The following is a 22,990-nucleotide window of genomic DNA, read 5'->3' as shown; positions in this document are numbered from 1 at the left end:
TTTCCATGGTAAACATACTTAAATATGGTGACTGCTCTTGGAAACCCTTTCTAGGAACATTACCAATCCTTCATCTTATTTGTTAAAGATCCTGACACTAAAAGCCAGGAAATTTTCTTTAAGAATTTTCTGTTTCTTTACTTGATGCTAATTTCCAAATAGTTTTCTGTGATGATTTCTTCTTTAGTGCTTGGCATTTAGGGTTGTAAAAAACAAAAGCTTTCTTTACATGTTACAGATAAAGTACAAATAAAAGTTGTTATGAAATGTGAAGATCAATTAAAGGATGAAGTAGTTAATGTACTTAATATGTGAATTCCAATAGTGTGATATCCTGTTTTCATTATATAGAATAATTAAATGATTTTATATTTTAAATAGATTCTTTTCTTACTGATAAGTTATTAGGTAATCTTTTTATTGCCAATGTACTGTAAAATAAATAATTTTTGTTTTATGAGATAGCAAATATTGCATAAATCAGGATATGTTGTTGACAGCTGTAAAGACACTTTTGAGAAACATTTATATTTGTTAATTCAGGCTTTGTCCTTATTTTTATTGTCCTTATTTTTAAACTTGTTATAAAATAACTAAATATCTGTCCCAAAAGCCTTGAAGGGGCAGAATGAAATAATGGAAAAAACAATTCAAGTAGGTTCTGGGCCAATTGGTTCTCTTGGTAATCTTAGAGAAGTCACTCAGACTCTCTGTTAAGGCTTCTTTATGTGTCAAATTAGATGTTAATATATTTCATACCTACTTCAAAAGGTAGTTGTAAGAACTAAGATCGATAGTAATATGTTAAATTCTTTTCACATTAAAGTATAATTTGTTGAATCTGTTGTTAGATGAAATAACCCCTTTCTTTGAATGCCAATAAAGTCTTATAATTGATGTCTACCTAAATATCACAAAATTTGTCTAAGCAATTTTTTACTTTTTAAGGTGGTGTTATCATGGATACAGAAATATCTGAAGATATGGACCACAACTTAACTCCTACTCTTGAAAGCATGTCTTATGGAATGCCGAATCAAACAGGATCGGAAAATTCATTGCTCGATGAAGATGATTATTTTTTGAACTCTGGGGATCTTGCAGGGATTCCAGTTGTTGCTAGTGACAATGAGGATGAACGAGATTTTAGTTCAAAGGACAATCTCACATCTGCAATTCATGCTGCTGATAGTCTGGAAGTAGATCGAAGAGTAACACAGCATGAATCAGACAGTGAAAAAGAAATACATATTCAAAATAAAGTTAAAAAGGACTTTCCTAAACAGTTTGATCAGGGTTCTGTATTTAAGTCCATTCGGAAAGATTTTAGTCTAGCAAGAGAAAACAACAAAGAGACATTTTCTGGAAAGGAGAAAAGTAGAGACATACCTTATCAAGAACGTGAAAAACGGTTGGATAAACCCCATAAAGAGGTGGATTCAAGGTTGAAAAGCAGTTTTTTTGATAAAGCAGGTAATAGTGTAATATGTTGGAATAAAACTACAGGACAGAGAAAACAAGAACTAGCTGAAATGTTGGTTCAAATCACTCATTATAGTTTAATTCAGTAGCTGTTTGCCATGAACCTACTATGTATAAAAATTGTTCCAGGCACTGGTGATACACCTAGGTGAAACAAGCTATCATAGGTCCTTAACATCCAAGGATCTTAGGTCTAATGAAATAAGACAGATAGCTGGGAAATGATAGAATATGATTAAATTCAAAGAGGAAAGCACTCAGAATTTTGAGGAAGAAAGTAAGGACTTTCAGTTGTGTAGAAGGGTGGGTCTATGTTATGTCTTGAAAAAAGAGTTTCATGAGGTTTAAAAGTGGGTGAAGTCCATTTTATACAAAAGAGACACCATTAAATAAGGTATAAAAGCAAAGTGTTGTGAAATCTGGGATGGGTATAGATAGGGTCAGAGGGTTCCATGAGTAATAATATAATATATTAAAATACATTTATTGGAGGAAGACTGCAGACAACCTTAAATTCTAAGCAATTTGATATTTTTAGTATTCCACTTTTTGAGGAACCAGTGGGTTTTTAAATTAGAATAGTAATATTATCAAAGTAGTGTGTGTTATGTACATTACCTGTGCAGTACTGTTAAGGGTTCATTTTGAGAGAGAAACAAATGAAGTTTTGGGAGGAGATTACCAGTGTTAGGGTAGATTAGAGGGGACTAGTGCACTGTTTCTTAACCTTTTTTTGGATAGTGGACCTCTTTGGCTTTCTCTTCTTAGAATAATATTTTTAATGCATATGATAGAATACATAGGATTATGAAGTAATTAATTTGATTGAAAAACAGTTAACAAAATATTTTTCTTGTCGAAGATCATGGACTTCCTGAAATTTGTTCACAGCAGTCTATGGACTCCAGGTCAAGAATATCTTGGCCTACAGAAAGGCAAACTGTAAATGAGATTTTAAAGAGACTAAAGTAGCCTGAACTAAACTACCTTTTCTGAGGAATGGTTGGAAAATAAATTTGTAAAGTAAAACCCATAGGATGGGTAACTAGCAATGGAGGGATTGAGGAATCAAAGATAATTCTTAAGAGTCAAATATAACTGAAGGCAGATGCCTGGATAACTGAGAGGATGGTGTTGCTATGAATAGAAATTGGAAAGTTGAGAAAGCTGGTTTTTTGAGAAAAAGTGAGGAATTCAATGTTGGACATGATGAGTTTGAGGTTGTGTCATCCAAGTAAAGATAATCTAGCAAAAGTATATACTCAGGATAGGAATTTTGGTTAGAGAGGTTAGATTTGTAAGTAATCTCTTTAAATGACAGTTGGACTCATGGGAATGAATGAGATAGCCTGGGAGAGAATATATTAGGAGGAGGAGTTTATGGGCAGAAGCTGGCAGTAGAAGTGGGTAGAATGGCACATTTACATCATGGCTAGAGGAGGATGGAGAACATTAAAAGAGACAGAATTATTCAGAGAAGTAGGAGAACAACTTTTAAGAGTGAAGGGTCACAAAAGCCATGGGAGACCAGAATATGAAAAGCCCTGCGAAAGTTGAGGAGAATGGAGACTGGGGGGGAAAAAAAAGGTTCTTGAATTTGAGCAGCAGCATGGTGCAATGGAAAACTTGGATGTAGGCTGGGAAGACCTGGCTTTTGAGTAAGTCAACATCTCTGGGCCTACATTTCCTTGTCTGTTAAATGAGAGCCTTGCACTAGGTGACTTCAGGTCCTTTTCCACTTTAGAATCTCTCATTAGTAACCTTGGAGAGAGAATAGGTAATTGAATAGTAACTAGTGTGAATGTTTGATGAGTGAATGACTAGGGAGGAGGTGGAAGTGGCAAGTATAGGATACTTCTGGAAGATGGGCAGCCAAAGAGAAAGAAAACAGTTACATAAAAGGATTGGCAGAATGAAATAAGTTTATTTCAGACTTGGGCAAGCTTGTAAGAGGAGAGGAGGGAAACAGTTGAAAAAATATATGAGAAATCTTTAGGTCAAGCTGCACCCTCCCCCACCCCCCCCTTTTTTTAAATGGCTGATGGTCAAAGAAAATCAGAGGGAGGTAGGATTGGGACAGTGGCAAAAGTTCATCTTGATAAAAAGGAAGGACAATCTCAATCTCTGAGGTAAGAGGGAGGAGGACAGGACAGATAAGTATATAAATTGTTTAGAGGTATGTAAATAGGGAATTGAGGAAGCTCGATTCTGGATAGCTTCCATTTTTTTTGATAGACCAGTCAGAGAGTCTTGAGAGAAGAAAGTGTGAAACTACAGCTTTGGGAAATGAGAGGCTCATAAGAGAGCTCATAAGAATAAAAAGATTGCCTAGTTAAGGCTCCATAGCTATATTTGTAGTTAACCCAATCATTTTTCTTCAGCATTCACATGCTCCTAAGTTATAGTTGAAATGGCCAATTGAATTTTATGAAAGCATATACTATTTTTGTTTTATCCTTGTTCTTCCTGTGATAACTGATTATGTTCTGTGTGGTCTCTATTGAAAAATACTGTTAATCACCATTTCTTTTTCCCTCTGCTCTAGCTTTGCATGGAAAGGCAGAAAATCAAAAAATATTTGTTGTATTTTGCTTGACCATTAAAATATGAAATTTAGGGGGTACCTGAGTGGCTCAGTGGATTGAGAGGTAGACCTAGAGATGGAAAGGCCTAGGTTCAAATCTGGCCTCTGATTTCCAAGCTGTGTGACCCTGGGAAAGTCACTTAACCCCCATTACCTAGCCCTTACAGCTCTTTTGCCTTGGAACCAATACACAGTATTGATTCTAAGATGGAAGGTGGTAAGGGCTTAAAAAATAAAATAAAATTTAAAAATAAAATATGAAGTTTAATTTAACTTCATTGTTCATAAAGCTCTCAAATATTTTCCCTTCTATTTAGGGTAGTCTCATCTATTAATATTTAGTGGCCAGGCACATTTTCCAGTTGACCATTTGTTGACTGTGTAGACTTGCACAAATACTTGCAATAATGAAGTCATCATTACTTTTGGAGAAAAATATGAAAAACTATATGAAACAAGTTATATTTATGTTATAGCTAAAGAGATTATAATGAAAAAGTTCTTACCAAATTCTTTAATGGTAATCCTATTTTGACATGCATTGTCAATTATGATCATTTCTTTAAACTTGGGACTCTAGATGAAATAATAATTGCTCACATTTATATAATACTTTTTGGTATACAAAATGCTTTTTTCACAAGCCCATGAGTGACTCTTATAAGTATTATTATCCTCATTTTGCAAGTGAGGAAACTGAGACTATATAGTACATGACTATGCCTGGTCACATGGCTAGTAAGGATTAGAGCCTGGAATCAAATCCTAGACTTATCTCTCCCAAGACATTGCTTTTTCCATTCTACTACATTTTTATTACTTTAAATTCATTAGTAAGAGATAATGTACTTGAAACTTCTTTCATGAATGAATCCTACAGACTGATATTAATTAGCAAGAACTACTACATATTTTTATGGAATAGAACTCATGAAAACAGTCATTTTGAAACTCCCAAAATTATCCATCACCTTAGAAGTACAAATATGTTGACTAATGAACTGCTAATAACTGTTTCCTATTTATAAGCGTAGTCTTAAGATGATTAAGACCAGTTTCATCTTATTAAAGAAATGTTCTTTGATAGGCTTCTTATTTAACCACATTACATCTTTTTCCAATATTCATCTCTAGTAATGATATTTTAACAGGACTTTGATATCCAGGAAATTATTGAAACTGGATAGCATCTGTGGAGCAGCATCCAGGAATATGAAAGGTCTGAGGATGATCTGTATTTAATAACATCTATAAGACATACATTATATATGGGTACTTTAATTGAACACATTGAAAAAATGTGATTCTAGGCCTCAGAAAGCTTCTCTTCTAAAAGAGATGACAAAAATGAGTGAGGTTTTACTTAGACAGTTGGCAGCTAGTATGGTCAAGTACAGTTAGATCTCACTAATTCAGATGAACTGGAAGTAAAAAGTCTGAGTTCATATTTTAAAGTATGTTTATTTTTAAAATACATATAAAAGAATGGTTTACAAAGTGTATTAAATAGAAATCTTGCCAGAAATGCCTTAATTAATAGATAAGCAAATGTAGTTACTAAGCAGGGGAGTGGGGAGGGAGTTATAGGTATTTTTCATAATCATATTAAATTTGGTTAAATTCATTAGGGCTTTATTTTTGATGTTGAAATTTTAAAATTCAGGATTAGTGAATAAAGAAGATTTTCATGATAGGAGAGTGCTGGAAGGAAAAGGGGGAAATAAAGAAATTTTGTAAGAAATTAAAATACATTGAAAGACAAAGAAAATTCCCCCGTGCTTTTGTCACAAGGAATGTCACAAGATTGTATTACTAAGGCAGTATCTTATTAGAGTAAATCTAAGGAATTAGTTAACAAATATTAAGTGCTTGATGTATTTTAGGAACTAATTGGCAGTAGGGATACAAAGAAAGAGATAGTTAGAGAAACATTCTCAGGTGTCAAGGAACTATAGAATTGGGAAATTTTATTGAACATTTATTGAGAACCTACTGTGTTTAAGGCAATTTGCTATATGCTCTAGGACAGTGATGGGCAAACTTTTTAAAGAGGAGGCCAAAGGAAAGGAAATGCTCATCTGTCAGTCTGTTTCTAAAGGAACTCTTTTGAAGTTTCATTGTATTGTTTCCCTCTCATTGTATTCGACTGATTAGGAATAATGTCATAAAACATTTCCCGGGTGGCATCTGGCCTGTAGGCAGTAGTTTGCCTATCACTGCTCTGGGAGGTAGAAAAACCGAATCTTATCTATTAAACAGTAAAGATAAGATTAAATCATTCAAGACTAGCTGTTTAAGGTAGCAATAGTAGAGTTTCTCTTTCAAAAAAATAGGTTTAAATAGGTGTAAAAGTGTTCTTTCTGTTGGATGGGGCAAATGGTTGAATCAAAAGCAACAATAGAGGTGGGAAAGTGTAATGAATATTCAAAGAATAGTAAGGCAAGCATTTTGATTTGAGTAGAGGGGGTATTGGGGAAGTAGTGGGAGATGTTTTAAAAGTTACGAGCTGGTAAAGGGCCTTGATTCAACTTATTTTTGGGGTTTTTGGAGACCTGCTTCAGCTTGAACATCTTGCTGAAAAGGGGAGCTAATGAATAATTGTTACCCTTCCAAATCGCTTCTTACAAGAATTATATTTATATACACATTTGTTTTTTCCAGTAGCTAATCAAGTTGAGGAAACATTACATACCCAATTACCACAAACCCCAGAAACAAACTTCAGGGTAAGTTTTCAATGTGTATACAGATAGCTATCAATGTGACATAACTCTTGTCAAAAGGTTGCTGTATTCACATCTCTTCCTAACAAAATAATTGATTTAGCTTGTCAGATCAAGTGCTGATTTCTTTTATTTGTTTGCCTGTTTGTTTGGCTAAAAATACCTTAAGAGAGGTTCTAAGAAACCTGTGCTCATAGCTGCTTTATTTTTATTTTATTTGTATTCAGTTACATGGCACCATTACTCTTAGGTGTAGGGAACTTCCTAAGTAGCCATAGAGTTAGTTCTTTATTCCTAATGAGTTTTGCTTTGGGTGAGAAAATTATAGAAACTTCATACCTAAATGTAAATACTCATTAATGCTTTACATTATGTTTTAGGAATCAAGCTATCCATTCCCCAGTAAAGAATCCATTGGTCCAGAACTGGGGAATTCCTTTGCACCAAATATTAGAATTAAAGAAGAACCTTTGGATGATGAATATGACAAAGCAATGGCCCCACAGCCAGGACTTTTAGACAAAATTAAAGATGAGCCCGACTCTGCTCAAGTAAGCATTTCTTCTTTATTTCTCATATGATTTTTATTACACAAAATAAATAGATTCAATGAGATAGTTTTTGGTGTCAGGTTTGAAATGACTTAAACACCTCTTTCTCTCATTGAAGTGGTAGGAGGGATGGGAAGGGAAAGAAAGTAATAAGTTCTTGGCACTCTGCTAAGCCATTTGCAAATTTTATCTCATTTGATTCTCACAACTACCTTAGGAGATTGGTGCTATTATTATCATCATTTTACAGTTAAGGAAATTGAGGCCCTGAGAGGCTAACTGAGGGTCATATAGCTAGTTAAGTATCTTGAGGCCATATTTAAATAATGTTATTTCTACTTTGCCACTAGCTGCCTCTAGATGTGTAAGCACATTATTCATATGTTGGTAAATTAGCAAAAAACACAGGTGGTTATAGCTCTCAGGTTTCTCTGCAGAAAGAAGATACTATGTCTATGTGGTTTTTTTCCTTCCTTTTCAGTTCCCCCTCTTCCCCCCCCCCCCCCCAGCCATTTGTGTTCTTTTTTCCCTTCATTCCCTGGCTTCTTTCTTTTTTAGAGTAATACTATTGAGTTGTATTTTTTCTGCTGCTTTGTTGAGTATATCAGGCTTTATTAATTAACAAATACGTAGCTAATCAGAATTCTGCATTGAGTCTTAGAAAATCTCAAGGGCACCAGATTGGCTTAGTGGATTTAAGGCCTGGCCTAGAGACAGGAGATCCTGGGTTCAAATGTGACTTCATATACTTCCTAGCTAGGTTACTCTGGGGGCAGTCACATAACCTCCTTTGCCTAGGCCTTACTGCTTTTCTGCCTTGGAACAAATACCTAGTGTTGATTCTAAGATCGAAGGTAAAGGTTTAAAAAATAATAGCACTGATGAAAGCTAGTGTTGATACAATTTAAAGTTTACAGAGTGTTTATATATGTCATAGCATTTGATCTCATTCTCATTGCATGAATAGTCCATTTCTGATCAAGTATATCCTCTTTTTTTTTTTTAAATACCCTTACCTTCTGTCTTAGTAACAACTTAAGATAGAAAGACAAGGATCAGGCAAATGAGGTTAAGTGACTTGCCTAGGATCACACAGCTAGGAAGTTGTTTGAGGTCAAATTTGAACCCAGTACCTTTCATCTCCAGGCCTGGCTTTAAAGCCACCTAGCTGCCCTCTACCTGTTCTTTCTTTAAAAATAAGTAAATAAAATAAGTACAGTAAATGGAAGGAACTCCTAGTAAGATATTGACATTCTATCCCAAATCTACAAATGCAGTCTTCGTAGTTGCCTCTGGCCCTTAGAGGTTAAATGACTTGCTATGGGTCACATAGCCATTATGGGTCTGAGGTTCTTTATGATATGCAAAACTTTTGGCTTTAGTTTCTTATTTTTATTATTATTTTTACTTATACTATATCTGTTTATAATGTTGATTTCTTGCTAAGAATCAAATGTGCATATTGACTTAGTTTGGAGAATTTTGTGAATTTCTTCATAGAATCTTTTTCGATCTAATTTTTGTAGTATTTCATCCTTCCAAATTGATTATAAAGGCTGCAGTTTCTTCTCTTCTTCCATTTTGTTTTTGTATCTTAACTGCCTAGTATTATACACATGGTAGGAGCATAATTGTTGGATTAAGACTTTTCATTTCATCTAAACTGATGCACAGATTAGAGATTGTTGTTGAGCCTATTCTTAAAGTGATTTATTCTTCCTGCTGTTAGATTTTGTGTTCTTCTAATAACCAATATACATGTGTGTATGCATACCTACCTGCATGTGTCTATACACACATGCAGACACATGGTTGTTTTTTTTCTGAACATATACCACTGACCTTATTCTTTCTATGGAGGCAAGACTGAAAAAAGGACACTGAAACATAATTTTGAAATATTTTTCTCTTTAAAAGTTTTCTTGATATCTTGTTTTTTCATCATTCATTTCTTAACACAAAGCTCCTCCCTCCTCTACCAACTACCCAGAGAGTTCCCTTTTAACAAAAAGTCCAGACAGAATAATCTCCACAAGCCATCAGGACAACATGAAGATATTGTGGCCCAGGGAATAAAGTTGCTCCTTTCAAGAAAAGAAATTGATTCATATTTAGGTTTTTATAGGCATATAATATAACTAGCTTTTTATCTTCTTTTGATTGTTGGAGTTCTCTTCAAATCTTTAGAACTTTTGTCGTTGATTGCTCTTTGTTCTCTTCTTTTATTCAAATTTTAAAAACAATAATCTATAAATTATCAGAGAGCATTGATTTCATTCCTTCTTTTGTTTGATAATTATACTTATTAAACTTTCTTTCTTGTAGGCAATGCCCATAAGTAAAATACTCTGCTTATATTTGAGATTTCTTTCAGAAACTTCTCAAATACATTTTGTTTAAACAGCTTTCTTCATTTGATGGTTAGGTTTGACTTTGAAAGATATAGTATTTTAGATTTCAACTTGAATTCCTTAGCTTTTTGGAATGTATTACTTTAGTCTTTCCTTTGATTTCTTTTCAAGTTAATGTTTCTTCATATTTGAACTTGTGTCTCTTGGATGCCTCCCAATTAGTTTGAGATGTCAGGATTACCTTGAGCTACTTTAAATTATCAGGGCATGAATTTATTGGAAGAATAACAGAATTAAATTAATGCATTATGAAAATAGGCATATTGTGAAATGATGGTTATTTGATGATCTACCTGCTAGAACAAAGATAATATTTATAAGTCACTTGAGTCTTTGCCTCAGTTTCCTCATTTGTAAAATGAGAATAATAATAGCATCTATCTCGCAGGGTTATTGTGAAGATCTAATGAGATAATAATTGTAAGGCTCTTAGCACAGTGCTTGGCACACAGTAGGTGTTATATAAATGTTAGCTATTATTTTTATTATTATTATCATTCATCCAAACTCAGACACCTAATAGTTTTGTGATCCTCAGGAGTTCATTTAACCTCTGTTTGCTTCAGTTTCTTCAGTTGTAAAATGGGAGTAATTATAGTATATACCTGGCAGTGTTGTTGTTGTGAGGATCAAATGAGGTATTTGTAAAGCATTTGGTATTTTGCCTGGCACTATGTAGTGGGCTCTTAATTTATCTTTACTTCTCTTTTCTCTCCCCTCACTCCTTTTTTTTTTTTTAAATAAAAATGTTAAATAGAGCCATGACAAATACAGAGTGCTGGGATACCCTGTTGGAAACTTGCTTGCAAGTTGACATCAAACCATTAATCACATTATTCAGTTCGTTTCATAGTCAACTAATTGTGTAGTCATCTTAACCATATTTCTCCATGTTTTCCACAAGAAATAAGAATATTAGAAAATTGATCAAATTCAGTAAACTGCATCTACAGCATTCCCTGACATATCAGTTTTATGGTCTTGTCAAAAAAAAAAAAGATTTAAAGGTTAGTTTGGCATGACTTTTTATGATCACTCCTTTTCTACATTTTCACTTATTATCCCTTTAATAAAGCATTCAAGAGTTTTGCTAGGAATAAAAGTGATGTCCACTGGCCTGATTATTTTCTGCCTTCAATTTTTTGAAAAGAAGAACTGTGCTTACTCTTCTATCTCATGGCACTTCTCCCATTCCCTGTGTTCTTTTAGAGATCAGTGGCCTTGACTCAGCATTCATCTCCACCACCTTTCTCAGCACTTGCAGGTATAATTCACTTGGGCCATTGTTCTATTTCTTTTTTAAAATTTTCTCATCTTTAGCCAAGTAACAGTCAAAGAGTAATACTCTTTTGGTCTGGTCTTAGCCAATGCTCCAACATTTACTAATAAAAATATTAGACCTAAGCTATACCCCCTCTGAAAGGGATCTTTCAGTTAATAGAATGCTGTTCCCAGAGCTTCTAACAGGAGATTGTGGAAGGAAAGGTTAGGGCCTGAGTATTACTCAGAAGTTGTAAAGAGCCTTTGTCCATTCCTTGTCTGGAAAAAGGAGAAAAACTGGATTTTATTTCTTGTTTTCTTGTTTCAAAGCTGAGATTTTAGTCAATAAAGAGCTCTTGGTCAATAAAATGGCAATTAATCTTTAAACTTATTAGAAAAAAAGGAGAGAAAAGAAATAGCAATTTGTACTTCTTTTCTAATCCAAGTAAATTATTCTTGACTAAATTCTTTTATTTATCAGTATTTAAGACAAGATATAACAATTCAGTTCTAAACTTCTGTTAAATTTTAACTCATGTACATATTATTTCCACTTCCCTGCTTTAGAAGCAATACACGTGGAATATCTTTATTTAATGTAAAATTTTCCTGTAGTTTGGAATATTGTGTCAGAGGATGATTTCTACAAAATATTGTAATTTGTATCACTGTATATACCCCTTAACTTTTTAAATTGAATGTTATATTTAATTAAAATGAGATCTATAATCATAGACTCTAAAATGGTAAAAATTTATTTCTATTATCAAATGGAAAAATATACTGTTCTCCTCAGGTATCTAGTCACTATGGTAACTTATGTAAGATTTAAACATAACTTTTTTTATTTATTTATTAGACTCTTTTGTTTTAGAATCAACCCCAAGTATCAGTTCCAAGGCAGAAGAGCAATAAAGGCTAGGCAATTGTAATTAAGTAACATGCCCAGGGTCCCACAGCTAATATGTATATGAGGTCAGATTTCAATCTAGGACCTTCTGTCTCTAGACCTGGCTCTATCAATTGTGCCACCTACCTACCCCTTTCATTTTATCTTATATTTTATTACTCCTTTTTGTCTTCCTACTTAACCTCCATTCAGTGTTACATGGTGACCATGAAAAAAGCAAGGAAGTAAAAACATCTAATGCAGAAACCAAGTCTTACAATGTATACAATATTTTTCTCTAGTAGATATCCGGTTCCTACATTAAGAGAACTTTTTTTTTAATCTCTTCTTGGTTTTTCCATCATTTAAAGATTTCAAGTTTCTTTTAGTCTTTTAGTAATCTTTTCATTTATAAATTTATAGTCATATAATATATTACTCTTCATCCTACTTATTTCACCAGTTTTTTTCTAGCTTTTCTCTAGTTGATAAGTACCCATTTTGATTCCCGTTTTTTGCTACTACAAAAGAGTGTTGCTGTGAATATTTTAGTATATATATTATTAGATTTTTTCTTCTGACTTTGGATTCCCTTGGGGTCAGTAATGGAATTAGCTATTATTTAAAAGTTACAAACAACTTAAGGACTTTTGTTGAATAGTTTCAAATTTATTACTCATGTCACCCTCTAATTTTATAGATGAAAGGGAAACAATGCAGAACTCTTGTAAAAAGCTTTTTTTTGCAAGAAGTTGATTGTCTTCAGCTTAGTTAATAACAGGTTCAAAAGTTAGTGGTAAAAATACAATTGATGTTATGATAATCATGGTGAAGTTTTATCCTATTGTAAGTATTTAGATATATTTTTTGTGCTTTCTGTAAAATTTGTAGACTGTGGGCCCCAGGAAAGAAGTCCTTATTTAAGACACAAAGGCAAGGAGCAATAAATGAGTGAATGAATGAATGAGTGAATGAATGAATGAATGAATGAATGAATGAATGAATGAACTAACAACTAACTAACTAAATGACCAGATAGCTGAATAAATAAATAGATGGGTTAATGAATGAATGAATAAATATATGAATTTTTTAAAAAACCTTTACCTTCCATCTTAGAATCAATACTGTGTATTGGTTCCAAGGCCTAAGTTATTGTAAGGGCTGAGCAATGTAGATTAAATGTCTTGCCCAGGGACACATATCTAGGAAATATCTGAGGCCAGATTCAAATATAGGACCTCCCATCTTGGCTTTCAATCCACTGAGCCATCCAGCTTGCTCCCAAGGAGTAACATTCTTAAGTACTTTCTAGGAGCAATCCACTATAGTAGTTTATGTAGTAGTTTACAAAGAAGTTGTTTGGGAGTATAATGAAAAAACAACAACAATGAATCTGTAGAGCCAGAATACCTGAAAGTTCTGACTGTGATGTTTTGCATGACTATGGAGAATTTTTTTGATCTATTTGAGACCCAACTATCTCATTTGTAAAATGGGTGTCTTGACATCTTTATATAAACCAGTCTAAGTTTTTTTGGAAAAGATTTCAGAATAAACATACTGTTATAAACTAACAAAAAATGAAATAGTGTGAGGAGGCTGTACCGATGGTTATGTTAAACAGTTAACTTGTGATTCCTCACAGAATTGTGAGAAAAGAATTTTGTAGACTGTTAAGCACTATCTTGTTACTCTTAATAATACTAATAATGATGTTTGAAAGATCCCTAAACCTATTACCCCCCCCCTTTTTTTTTTTTGGACATTTTGGTAATCTTTTCTTTTTTTATATATTTTTAAAAACATTTTAACATTTATTTGTTTGTTTATCTGTTCATTCATTCATTTATTTATCTATTTATTTATTGGGTCTTTTTCCCATGATTACATGATTCATAATACCCCCCTTTTCCTCCCCCCACCCTAAGCTGACAAGCAGTTCCACTGGATTATATATGTATCATTGTTCAAAATCTATTTCCATGTTATTCATATCTGCAGTAGAGTGATCCTTTAACATCAGAACCCCAATCATATCCCTATTGCGCACTAAGTGATCAATCACATATTTTTCTAATGCATTTCCGTTTCAACAATTCTTTCTCTGGATGTGGATAGCATTCTTTCTTATAAGTTCCTCTGGATTGTCCTGGGTCTTTTTTTTTCCTCTTTTAAAAAAATTCTTTGTAATAAGTTTCTTGGATTAGACTGGCAGAGAGGAATATAGGGGAACATGTAGATAATGTAAAAACAAATATGTAAATAAAGATATATTTTAAAATAAAAGGTAAAAGGTGAATGGTGTTCATTGCTCTCACAGAATTAGAATCTAGTTACAGAGAAAAAACTTAAGGAACAGAGTTATTTATTACAAAGAACACTGAATTACAGTCGAGTCTTGGTGTTATTCTTGTCTCTGCCACTTAATGGCTTTGTCCTTTAACAAACCATTTTACCTCTCTAGGCCTCAGTTTTATTTATATGCAGATATGGAGCTTCAACTAGTTAATTTTTTTTCCTTTTTTCAATTACACATAGTAACAAATTTTGACATTTGGTTTCTCACATTTTGATTCAGGACCCCTTGGCACATATTACATGCACAATGTGTAATAATAATAATAATAATAATAATAAAAACTCCCAAAGGAAATAAAGTGGAAGATGGCATGCTTTGAACTGCAATCAGACTCTAATAGTTCCTTCTTTGGCTATGGATAGCATTTTTCATCATGAGTCTCTTGTGGTTATCTTGGAAACTTGCTTTGCTTATAATAGGTTATCTTTTCACAGTTGATCATCATGTAATATTTCTGTTACTATATATACATTGCCCTCCTGGTTCTGATCACTTCAGTTTGCATCACTTCATACAAGTCTTTCCAGGTTTTTCTGAACTCATCCTGTTTGTCATTTCTTATGGTACAGTACTATTCTATTACAAGCACATACCATAACTTGTTAAGCCATTCCTTAATTAAGGAGCATCCTCTTAGTTTTCAATTCTTTGGCACTACAAAAAGAGCTATTAAAAGCATTTTTGTACAGGTAGGTCCTTTTCTCTTATTTCTGATCTCTTTGGGATATAGACCCAGTTGTGTATTGATGGATGAAAGAGTATTGACAGTTTTATAGCCTTTAGGCATGTTCCATATTGCTTTCCAGAATGGTTAAAATAAGTTCACAGTTCTACCAAAATTGCCTTAGTGTCTCATTTTTCTCACATCCCCTCCAATATTTATCTTTTTCTTTTTTTGTCATATTTTGACCAATCTAATAGTTGTGAGTTAGTATCTCAGAATTATTGTAATTTGCATTTCTCTAATCAATAGTGATTTGAAGCACATTTTCATATGGCGATAAATAGTTTAGCTTTTTTCCCTCTGAGAACTGCCTGTTCATATCCTTTAATCATTTGTCCATTGGGGAATGCTTTGTTTTCTTATGACTTGACTCAGTTCTTTATATGTTTGAGAAATGAGGCCTTTGTCACAGACATTGGATATAATTTTTTTCTTGCAATTTATTTTCCTTTTAATTTTTATCACATTGGTTATGTTTGTACAGAAACTTTTTAACTTAATGTAATCAAGATTATCCATTTCACTATTTGTAATATTCTCCATGTCTTATTTAGTCATAATTTCTTCCTTTCTACATAAATCTGGCATGTGAACTTTTCCACATTCCCTCTAATTTGTTTTTGTCTCACCCTTTATTTCTAGATCACTTTGTGATATTTCTAGATCACAGGTATCCACTTTGACTTTATCTTGGTTTATGGTGTAAGATGTAAGATGTTGGTCTATGTCTAGTTTCTGCCCTACTGTTTTCCACTTTTCCCAGCAGTTTTTGTCAAATAGTGAGTTCTTCCCCTTAAAACTTAGGTCTTTGAGTTTATTAAACATGAGATTACTATGGGTGATAATTGCTGTGTTGTCTACCTAATCTATTCCATTGATCTCCTATTCTATTTTTTAGCCAGTACCAGACTGTTCTGATGGTTACTACTTTAGAGTTTGAGATCTGGTATGGCTAGGCCTCCTTCCTTCATTTTTTTTATCACTAATTTCTTTGATATTCTTGGCCTTTTGTTCTTCAAGATGAATTTTGTTATTTTTTCTGGCTCTATGAAAGAATTTTGAGTAGTTTGATTGCCATGGAGCTGAAGAGGTAAATTAAATTGGGTGGGATTTTCCTTTTTATTATGTCGGCTTGATCTATGTATGAGCAATTAATGTTTTTCTATTTGTTTAGGTCTGATTTTATTTGTGTGAAAAGTGTTTTGTAATTGTCTTCTATAGTTGCTTGGTTTCTTTTGGTATTTTATATTATCCATGTATTTTATATTACCTGGGGTTATTTTTAATGGAATTTCTATTTCTATCTTTTGCTGTTGGACTTTGTTGGTAGTAAATAGAAATGCTTATGATTTATGTGGATTTATTTTGTGTTCTCCAAGTAGATGATTTTTAAGGTACTTTCAACTCTGAAATTCTACACAGGTAATAGGTGTCCTAGGTAGAATTCAAACTCAGATCCTCTAACCTCCAGAGCCAGTAAGTGTTTTCTTGGCCATACTGTGTTTCTACCCTCACTTTGCCATATTAGTCAGACATAGAGATCCAACTGTTGGATTGTTGCTGTTGTTGTCTAGTGATGGGGGAAAGGCTAAACTAATAGTCGTACATGAATGTAATGGAATATGATTATGCTGTAAAGAATGATTGAGACAGTGAGTATAGAGAACAAGTAATAGGACCAGGAGAACAATATTCGCAATAACTACAGCAGTGTAAATGAAAGGAAAAACCACTAGTAATAATTGAAACTGGATGCTGGGAAATTAGAATGTCTGAGCTTGGCCCAAGTATTAGATGAGAAGATACTTCCCTGCTTCTTTGTAGAAGGTGGGGCCCATGGACATGCAGTATTGCATAATAACTCCAGGCTCTTTTTGGTTTACTTATTGGTTTCTAGTTTTTTTTTTTTCTTCCCCTTTTTCTCTTTCTTATTATAGGGTATGGTTTTCTAGGAAGGGAGTAAAGATTCTATAGGAAATAGAGGTGATATAAAGAAAGCTGTTGATAAAAATAATGTATTTTAGCAAATAAAACATGGTACTGCCCCCAGCAGTGCTGAGTATAGTAATTACTTGATCAGGATTGTAGCAGGTGATATTACAATTTTCTATTAAACCTTTGACTGCTTCTGTGACCATTAAGCAAGGACCCTCTTTGCAACTCAGCTTCCATATCTCTAAATTGAATAGATCAAGCTCATTTTTAAAGGCTTTTTTAATCAGCTCAATTTAAATCAAGATTTAAACTTGAGTTGCCCAAACTTTGAGTCCATTAATCTTTATTAAGCTGCCTGGCTAATCTTGTTAGAGGAAGCTCATGTGCATGTATATAGAAATATACAAATACATACCTATGAGAATTTAGGGGAAGACCCTAAAAGAAAGGCTTCATTTTGAAGGTGGTATTTGAACTATGTTTTAGGAACTATGGATTCTGAGTGTCAGAAGTACAGCGAAGTGTCTTTTAGGTATGGGAGATAGCCATTACAAAGGTTCAGAGAAGATAGGGTCCCATGGATCAAAGATGGTTAGAAAATAAGTTAGATTTGACTTTAATCTGTGTGAAAGGTCTGTGTCATCAAGCTGGGAAAGTTAGATTTTAGAGGACTTTAAAAATGAAACCTAAGGGTTTATAGTTGATCCAAGAGGCAAAAGGGATCCATTAGACTTTACTGAGTAGAGCAATGAGTTAATCAGACTGATGTTTTAGGAGAATAACTAGTGGTTTGGAAGTGGGGATAGCTGAGCTTGGTCAGCCAGTTAGGAGGCTGTTACATTTGATCAGGCAAGAGGTCATGGAAGGTCTGAATAAGGCTGATCTTGAGAAAGAAATAAATGAAAGAGAAGTTATGGAGGTAGAAAACAAAACCAAGCAACTGATTGGATGTGTGTAGTGGTTAGTTGAGGATAACCCTGAGGTTTCAAAACTGGGTGACTGGAAGGAGGTTGGTGTGCTCATTAGAATCAGGCCCCATCTTCTCTAAATCTTATGCCCCAAAAGTACAAGACAATTTTGAGGTGATTGCTAATGGAATGACATGAATAAGTGAATAAGGTGAAGAACAGCTCTTAATCTCTTTCTTCTCATTTGAAAGTCAGTTTAGATGAAAAGTTTTAAAGTAAAATTCCAACCAAAATGGACTGTTTGCTGTAGATCAAATATTCAAGTAACTTTTAGGAACTTGACCCTTCCTCATTTTAGGAGGGGAGGGAGAGAGAATCCAGAGAGGAGGTCCCCTCCCCCTTAAAGATTGGGTATAGGTTGAGATATGTTTGATAGAGACTGAAGATTAGGGATGATAGGCAGTCTGCTAGAGAAACACAGGGAGGAATGGGATCAAAGTTGTATGTATGTATGTGTGTATACACACACACACAACACACACACACACACATATATGTCTATATATATATATACATATAGAGATAATCCTTGCCAGAGAGGACCATCTTTTCATTATAGGAGGAAAGGAGAAGCTATTGTGGGGAATATGTATGAGTAATGTGAATTGAGGTGGGGGGAATGGTCTTCATGTTTTCAGTGAAGTGTGTTAAGATCTTGTAGAGAGAGTGAGGGTATACTGTGGAAGACTTGAATACTTACATGAGAAGAATGGGGAATAGACAGTGTAGAATTCAATAGCAAGTTAATTAGGTATAGAATTATTGCTTCATGGTGGGGGTGCTATTTTCCTTATCTCCATTCAGCAGCAGCAGTATGTGATTAGGAGCTAAGGAGGTGGATAAGTGGGAGTAATCTAGGGTTAGCATTTGGCAAGATGCAGTTAGTGATGGAATGAAGAAGGAATTTAAGAGGAAAGGATAGTATTCCTTTGAACTGGTTCACTAAGATGTTGGTACAGGTAAGGAAGTAGAGTATAGCTACTACAAGAATGATGACCTGGGAAAGAACTGAGATATAGAGGAAATAGAAGTCATATTGAAGATTGAAGGACAGTGTTAAGAGTCCTAAGACATATGAAATGATGGAATCATAAAAGATTATGATCAGATAAAGGAGTTTTGGAGTTCACGAACACAATAACTTTAAACTCATGGAGTGGTAGATTATCTTTTCTAGATCTTAATATTGACCATCAAATTTGGGACTGATTTATTCTTACTCACTTAATCCACTTCTAAGATTCACAACAAATTTTTCTAATTTGTGATTGTCATTTATTTCAGATGACCATTTCAACCATTCTTCATCATTCTAGTTAAGTACTAGACTTTTAATTTCAAAGCACAACCTAAATGAGAACCTGATATTTTCCTAACTTCTGTGAATTGTTGATGCTTTTTAGAGCATTAGACAGAACATTCAGACATGCTATGCTGGCAGTGCTTAAAATTTGCAGAAAGTGGGAGAAACCTTATTATAAGAGAAGCTTTTGATGTATTTTGCTTTTCTGGGTCAAATGCTTTGTTATAATGGATAGTTATTGATTACATTGAGTTTTTATATTCTGTATATCCCTGTCAAATGTATGATTATGAAGTTATAGTCTGCTATAGAAAATAATTTGCAAAAGCATGCCTGTTCTTATTTTATTGGTTTCCCTTTACAAGTGCATAATCTATTCTTTTAATATTTTTTTTAAATGAGACTAGCCATACTGTTTTTTTTTTTAATATGTCTTTACTGGTTGATTCCTTTTTGAGTTAATATTTTTAATGATCTTTTGCATTTCTTGTGTTATCAGCCCAACCCATTTCCCTCTTGAATGACAAAATAGTATTTCTGAAATATGAATCAAACCATGTTAACCCCATACTTCAAACTTATCTCTAGGATAAAATACAAATTAATAAGTCTGGTATTTAAAATTCTATACAGTGTCTCTCTTGGCTTATTTTATAATATTCTCTTTGTAATCTTAGTTTCTGTCAAATTGACCTCCTAAGATTTCCCAGAAAAAAATTCCATCTCTTTTGCTCAAATGGTATATTTCTGGTGGCACTCCCTGCTAAAGGGCTTTCTTTCTCGATTTCCCCAGTTTTTCGCTCTTTGTTCCTCTTGAAAATTCCCTGAATTTGTTCGTGAACATGTTTTATCTCTGCAGTAGAAATAAAATTCCTTGAGCCACAAGTATATATACTCTTTTTTATCTTTGTCTCAATGCCTATCATCATGCCTTGTGCATTTTAGGTACAGAAGTTAATCATTTAGGACCTGACTTTCCACATCAGTATTTTTTTCTTGTTAAATTATGACTTTATTTGGTCTTTGTCCTATCAAACACCCTACCCATTCTTTTGCAGAAGAGTTTATGATATGAGACAAGTTTATATCTAATCTCTTTCATTGTTCTTAAACCATATATTTTCTGATGAATTTCACCATGTCCTTTCTTATTCCTGCTTTTGCATTACTCAAAGTATATGATTTGATTTGGAGGGCCTTAGTGAGTTCTTAATATAATTTCTTTACCTCTGCAGAAAGTAGTTGATGTGTAAGCTGTAATTATTTTCAGGGTATGGTCATTCTGCAAATCTTTTGTCTGTACTGTAATATGGGATGACAAATATCCCTGGAAACTTTATTCCTTTTGAACATATCATCAAACCAATTCCAGTTTGATTCTCCAAGTGCTACCTATGAATTCTCTTTATATTTGACTTCAGCTTCCTTCTTAGTTCTGTTTATAGAGAGCATATTGAAATTTATGCTTTAGCAGCATGTCCATTCAATGATTGTGGGGTAAGTTAAAGTGGGCCAGTCAAACCAGCTTGGGGTGACATTATGATAAGATCTTTGCTTAATACAATGAATTTGTCATGTGTAATTTCTTTTGTATTTTCCCTTAGTAATTCTTTATTTTTTTAAACCCTTATCTTCCGTCTTGGAGTCAATACTGAGTATTGGCTCCCAGGCAGAAGCAATGGGGGTCAAGTGACTTGCCCAGGGTCACATGGTTGGGAAGTGTCTGAGGTCAGATTTGAACCTAGGACCTCCCATCTCTAGGCCTGGCTCTCAATCCACTGAGCTACCCAGCTGCCCCCTCCCATAGTAATTCTTAACCAAAATGAGATAGAGAAAATCACAAAAAATGGAAAAATGTTTAGTTGAAGAAATTTGAGGGTGGGTGAAAGCTTGATATCTAGAATATCAGTGGACTGTTTTCTAGGGTAGGTAAGGTGGTCAAAGGATAGGAGTAAACATTTCTTAGAATAATTACAAATTGTTAGTGAATGCTTCAGATTACTCATAATTTGAGAAATGGAGGTCAGGACAACTAAGGTTTCATAACCCATCTGGCAAATTGCTAAAGATGACAAATAAAAGGAAAAATCAGTAATAAAAAGATTGTGGAAAAGCATGTGTGAATATATTAACAAAGGTATGAATTAGTCCATTTTGAATTTGTAGTTATACTAATAAAGTGAACTAAATATTATATCTCTTGGCCTAGAGAAACTACTGCTATGCATATATTCCAAGGAGTTAAAAGAGGCTCTAACAGAGCGCACACCAACATAATTTTAGTGGCACTTTTAATAGGGTCAAAGATTTGGAAACAAAGATGTCAGTTGATTGAGAAATGGCTAAATAAATAATGACATGTGACTGTAGTTGAATAATTACCATGCCATAAAATATGAAGACTGCAAGGACACATAGGAATACTTACATGAATTGATAGGAAATTAAATTAAATAAACAGAACCAGGGAACAGTATATATTGTTGTTACCACAACAATGACATAAAAGAAAAGTCATTATACATTAAATAGATGAACAAAGGATATGAACAAATTTTTCTCTACCCCCCCAAAAGTTGCACACTATTAACCTTAAAAAAAATGCTCCTAAATCACTAATAATAATAAAACGGCCCTGAGGTTTCACATCATGTTCAGCAAATTGGCAAAGATGATCAAAGATGGGGAACATCAGTATTGGAGGAATTTGGGGAAGAAGGACACACCGGTGCAATTTCTGTGGGGCCATGAAGTAGTACAGCCAATTTGGAATTACACAAATAAAAAACAACAATATCTATACCCTTTGACCCAGAGATGATACTACTATGTTTAAAGTCCAAGGAATTCATTGATAAGAAAAAAGTTCCCATTTATGACACAAAATATTTATAGCAGCACTTTGTGTAGAAGCAGGACAATTGGAAACAAAATAGATGTCCATTGATTGGGGAATGATTAAATGAATTGTGGTACAGTTCATGAATGTTATGAAATATTATTATACTATAAGAAATAATAAATATCATGACTACAGAGAAATATGGAAAACTTTAAATCATCTTATGCTGAGTGGCAAAAGCATATCCAAGAAAATAGCATACTGACTTTGGACTGGGCAGAGAGATGGTATTATATGTATAACCTGATACCCTCCTCTGATAAGACAAGCAACAAAAACCTCACCTGTATTTCATTTACTTCATTAACCAAATCTGAGTCCATGTAAAAGTCACAAAAGAAGAAGATGGAATGTCTTGTGTGGACCAGTTAACTACAAGAGAGTGGTTAAGGAAAAATGGAATTTAAAATCGTCTAGAACAGTGATGGGCAAAGTACTGCCTGCAAGCCAAATGCAGCCCCCTGAAATGTTCTATCTGGCCACGTGACATTATTTCTAATCTGACGAATACACTGAGTAGGATACAATATAATGAAGCTTCAAAAGAGTTGCCTTAGAAACAGACCGACAGATGAGCATTTCCTTTCCTTTGGCCCCTTCTTTAAAAAGTCTGCCCATCACTGAACTAGAATGATAAATTGGAGCCAGATAGTGAAGGGGTTTAAATGCTAACTAAATAAGTACATTTATTTTATTCTAGAGGCAATGGAGAACTGGCAAAGATTCTTGAACCCAGGGAGTTATATAGTCAGGCCTGTGCATTAGGAATATTACTTTAGCAGCCATTTGTAGTTTGGATAGAGGTATGGTGGTGAAGACTTGAACTAGGGTGGTAAACAATGAAAAGGTGAAAAGAAGGCAGATAAATGAGACTAGGATCAACAGGTTTTGTTTGA

General features: G+C 33.8%; 1 protein-coding gene across 2 annotated transcripts in view; it reads left to right on the top strand.

The window, feature by feature from the left end:
* Positions 1–956: 956 nt before the first annotated feature.
* The window catches only part of LOC123240469 (zinc finger MYM-type protein 4), an 83,932-nt gene continuing 61,898 nt past the window's right edge, over positions 957–22,990 (top strand). The window contains exons 1-3 of one of the 2 annotated variants that reach the window (XM_044668065.1): positions 957–1,473; positions 6,728–6,792; positions 7,170–7,340. In XM_044668065.1, the coding sequence (XP_044524000.1) occupies positions 960–1,473; positions 6,728–6,792; positions 7,170–7,340 (750 nt within the window). In that variant the 5' untranslated portion in view covers positions 957–959. The remainder of the gene's footprint in view (positions 1,474–6,727; positions 6,793–7,169; positions 7,341–22,990) is intronic. The other variant, XM_044668064.1, reaches the window with a different exon arrangement.

Source organism: Gracilinanus agilis, chromosome 3 (genome assembly GCF_016433145.1).
Source record: "Gracilinanus agilis isolate LMUSP501 chromosome 3, AgileGrace, whole genome shotgun sequence".
Classification (NCBI taxonomy): Eukaryota; Metazoa; Chordata; class Mammalia; order Didelphimorphia; family Didelphidae; genus Gracilinanus; species Gracilinanus agilis.
The sequence above is the reverse complement of the archived record's forward strand: the minus strand, read 5'-3'. Positions and strand labels throughout refer to the sequence as shown.